Source organism: Verticillium alfalfae, genomic scaffold, assembly GCF_000150825.1.
Source record: "Verticillium alfalfae VaMs.102 supercont1.5 genomic scaffold, whole genome shotgun sequence".
Taxonomy (NCBI): Eukaryota; Fungi; Ascomycota; class Sordariomycetes; order Glomerellales; family Plectosphaerellaceae; genus Verticillium; species Verticillium alfalfae.
The window spans coordinates 152,434-155,470 of record NW_003315034.1 but is presented as its reverse complement, the minus strand read 5'-3'; the positions used below and the strand labels follow the sequence as shown (position 1 = coordinate 155,470).

At 56.1% G+C, this 3,037-nt stretch overlaps 1 protein-coding gene across 1 annotated transcript; it reads right to left on the bottom strand.

The window, feature by feature from the left end:
• Window positions 1-92: 92 nt before the first annotated feature.
• Window positions 93-638, bottom strand: VDBG_04383 (DNA damage-inducible protein; the record flags this gene model as incomplete). Its single annotated transcript, XM_003004731.1, has 1 exon — window positions 93-638. One exon carries the CDS (start codon window positions 636-638, stop codon window positions 93-95), a length of 546 nt encoding a protein of 181 aa, XP_003004777.1.
• Window positions 639-3,037: the final 2,399 nt, after the last annotated feature.

Sequence of the window (3,037 nt, the reverse complement as noted above, 5' to 3'; positions counted from 1 at the left end):
TCACTCGTGGCCGTTGACTTCAACATCACATAGAGCATATGAACGCGGCCGAATACTGCGAGGAAGGGCAGCGTGTCAGCGGGTCTGTACCCTCAGTCTCGTAGCACGATCGACCTACCTTCAGGGTTGTGCTCCATGGCATTCTGCAGGTTCTCCATAACACGCTCCTGGCGGATCATTTCAGCTATCCGAGCTTGGGAAGCTTCGTCAAAGGGATCGTCGTTCAGGCGCTGTATCTCTCTCTGCCGCTCTGCCCGCTCCCTCTGCTCGCGCAAGTAGTTCTCGTTGAACATCTGAGCGAACCTCTGAGGATCTTCCAGGACGGCAGCGAGCTGCGGCTGCTGTTGTTGAGCCTGAGCGCGCAACCGCGGGTCGCCCAGGATTTGCAGCCTGATGAGCTCAGGGTCTTGGCCGGTAGCAGAACTCGCTGTAGCTTGCGCGGTGCGGCCTTGTGAACCCCGCACGCGCATGTCCCTTACATGGACAGCCATCATATCGTTGTCTGCAATTCCGAGGTCGGTCATGGTCTTGGATCCGTCATCAGAAGGTAGCAGATTGCCGTTGTGGTAGAGGTGTTGGGAAGTCGGTAGAATGCCGGTCTCTGCCTGAATCGACTCACGCAGAGTCGAGAGGGGCATTTCGGGAAAGATCTCGAGTGTTATGATGTCGTCATTCTGAGCAGCCTCCGGGTTCGTAATGTTGAGAGTGACGCGCCTAGCGCAAAATGGTTAACGGCGTCGTCTACAGTGGATGTATGAAAGGACTGAGAGAACTTACATGATGGCGGTCGGCTACTCTGGCAGCTGTACAAGACGTTCGTATCGTACGTAGCTGTAGGTGACGACCGAGTATAGGAACTGGAAGGAGAGAGTGCTTGTGGTGAGCAAGAGTTTGGACGGGGACGAAACACTTGAGGCAGTCGATGCGGGTCAGTGAACCGGGGGGCGGGGCCAGGCTTGGAGGTTGGAGGTTGGGAGGATGGTGAGATTCGGACTTGGAAGGCCGGACGGATGGTTATTAAGTTGCGAAGAAAGAAAGAGGATCCCTAGACAGGCTGGCCCTGGAATGGCCGTGGGGAGGTCGTGGGGAAGAAGCCGTGGTGGGACGGTCAAACCGAGGGGCCCACCGGATGGTGATGGGATGCAGCTGGCGGCCTAACGCGACGGCGGTGTCTGGAAGGTGCTGATGGAGGGGTAAATTCAAGGTCAAGTAGAGGCACCGGGCTAGGTCGGTACCTAGGTAGGTAAAGGTAGGCAGGTGCAGTGGAAAGTACCCTTCACCCGGCGAAAGCAATCAGAGTGAAGTCCAAAAAGAGAGGGCCACGGTACGGTCACCAGGGTTGGGTTGTTGGTGAAGTCAAGTTAGTGACCCTGGGCGATGGAACCAGGCAGGCAGTGACGTGACGTTTGCTGTCTCGAGGACAGTCGAAATTTAGTGTGGTGTAGCTGGAATCTGCAAATCCCAACGAGTCAAGCTCCCGCAGAGGTTGTGTTTCGAAAGGAACAGGGGCAGGTTAGCCGCTCATTCGTCGATTGTTTCATTTGGCAGATGGGGGAGTCTCCTTGGTGAGATGGATCGGGGGGGGGGCTGCAGGAGAGCGTGCCAGGGTGATGAGCATCGGTTCCATAAGAGAGGCCTGTGGAAGCGTGTGGAATGGGGAACAAGGCTCTGGCCTGGACATTTGTACTGAGTGGCAGGCCAGAGGGAAACGAAATGCAGGCGCAACAAGAGTGACGGTGACGGCGGCGGGGGGACAAACAGGCAGGGGGGGTAAGAAATTGTGGAGAGGAGAGACATAGTTTAGGAGGTAGGTAGGTACCTGTCTACCTGCCTCGGAGAAGAAATGCAATGAATGGGCCCAGGCCCCAAACGTCTGTCGGGAGCTGCCAGAAAACGGGGTGCCTGGCCAGCTAGGTACCCTAGCCAAGGCAAGGTCGGTCACGATGCTTGTTTGATGTCGCTTCGCCCCTAGGTTTACGCCAGCATTATCTGCACTCAATGCCACTTGCCACCGCATAATGCCTGAGGCCTGATGCGATGACGGAACAAAGTTTGGGTGTGTGACATGAGAACATTGCACTTGCGGCGACTGGCAGCGCAGCTTGCATGCAGCGTCGTTGAAATTGCTGACTGGCGCTCACCATACAGTGGTCGAGCATGATAGACGGCGTCAAGTTGAGGTTCAACCAAACAAGGTCACAAGCAGGGTAGCATCAAGGCAAGTGACGAGAAGGGACCAGCAGGGAAGACAGGGAGAAGCAATCACACCTCGCTCCCATTCGGAGAGTTTTTTTCTCATCATGCCGGTCGCCGTGTACTCCTGGTTGCCTTGCGGTGCACTCATCAGGACGAGGAAGCCGTTGTTGGCCAGCACGCATGTCTTGCATAAGGCAATGCTCGCCTACCCCAGCTGCCCAGCTGCTCAGGCGCATAGGCACAGCACAGAATTCAGCATTTCATGCTCTCTCTCTCTCTCCCATCGACATGAGCTTCATTCTGTAGCCCATGACCCGGCCCTGTCGGCCGAATCGCCTCTGCACCACATCCGACGCCGACGACGTTTCAATATTGCTATGCCCCCTTCGCTAAAGCACCAAGCACCAAGCTCCGGCCTCCATGCAGGGTCATTTTCCCGGAGGCGGTTCCCGGGTATCCAGATGCTCTTTAATAACTTGACGCCCACTTCATGCAGCCTGCATGGCAAGTCCGTCAAACCAACCCCCCCCCCGCCATGCCAATGTTGGATAGCCATATGCAAAGGGGAAAACAGTTATGCCAGTGAGCCAGCACATACCCGCTACCAGCCAACTTTTGACTCGGTGCCATTGAGCCCGGCGCCCGAGTCTGCATGTGGGTGGCACGACGTTGTGTGAGTTGACGGGCAAATCTGCTCGCGGTAGCTAGAGAGACAAACTGCTCAAAGGTAAATTCTTCCAAGGCAGGACAAAAGTTGTCTTGGTAGGAAACCGGATGAGACAGCTCAAAATGAGTGATCGACCGGTACTGTCTGGCACGCAGCCGCCACGAACCAGTGGCT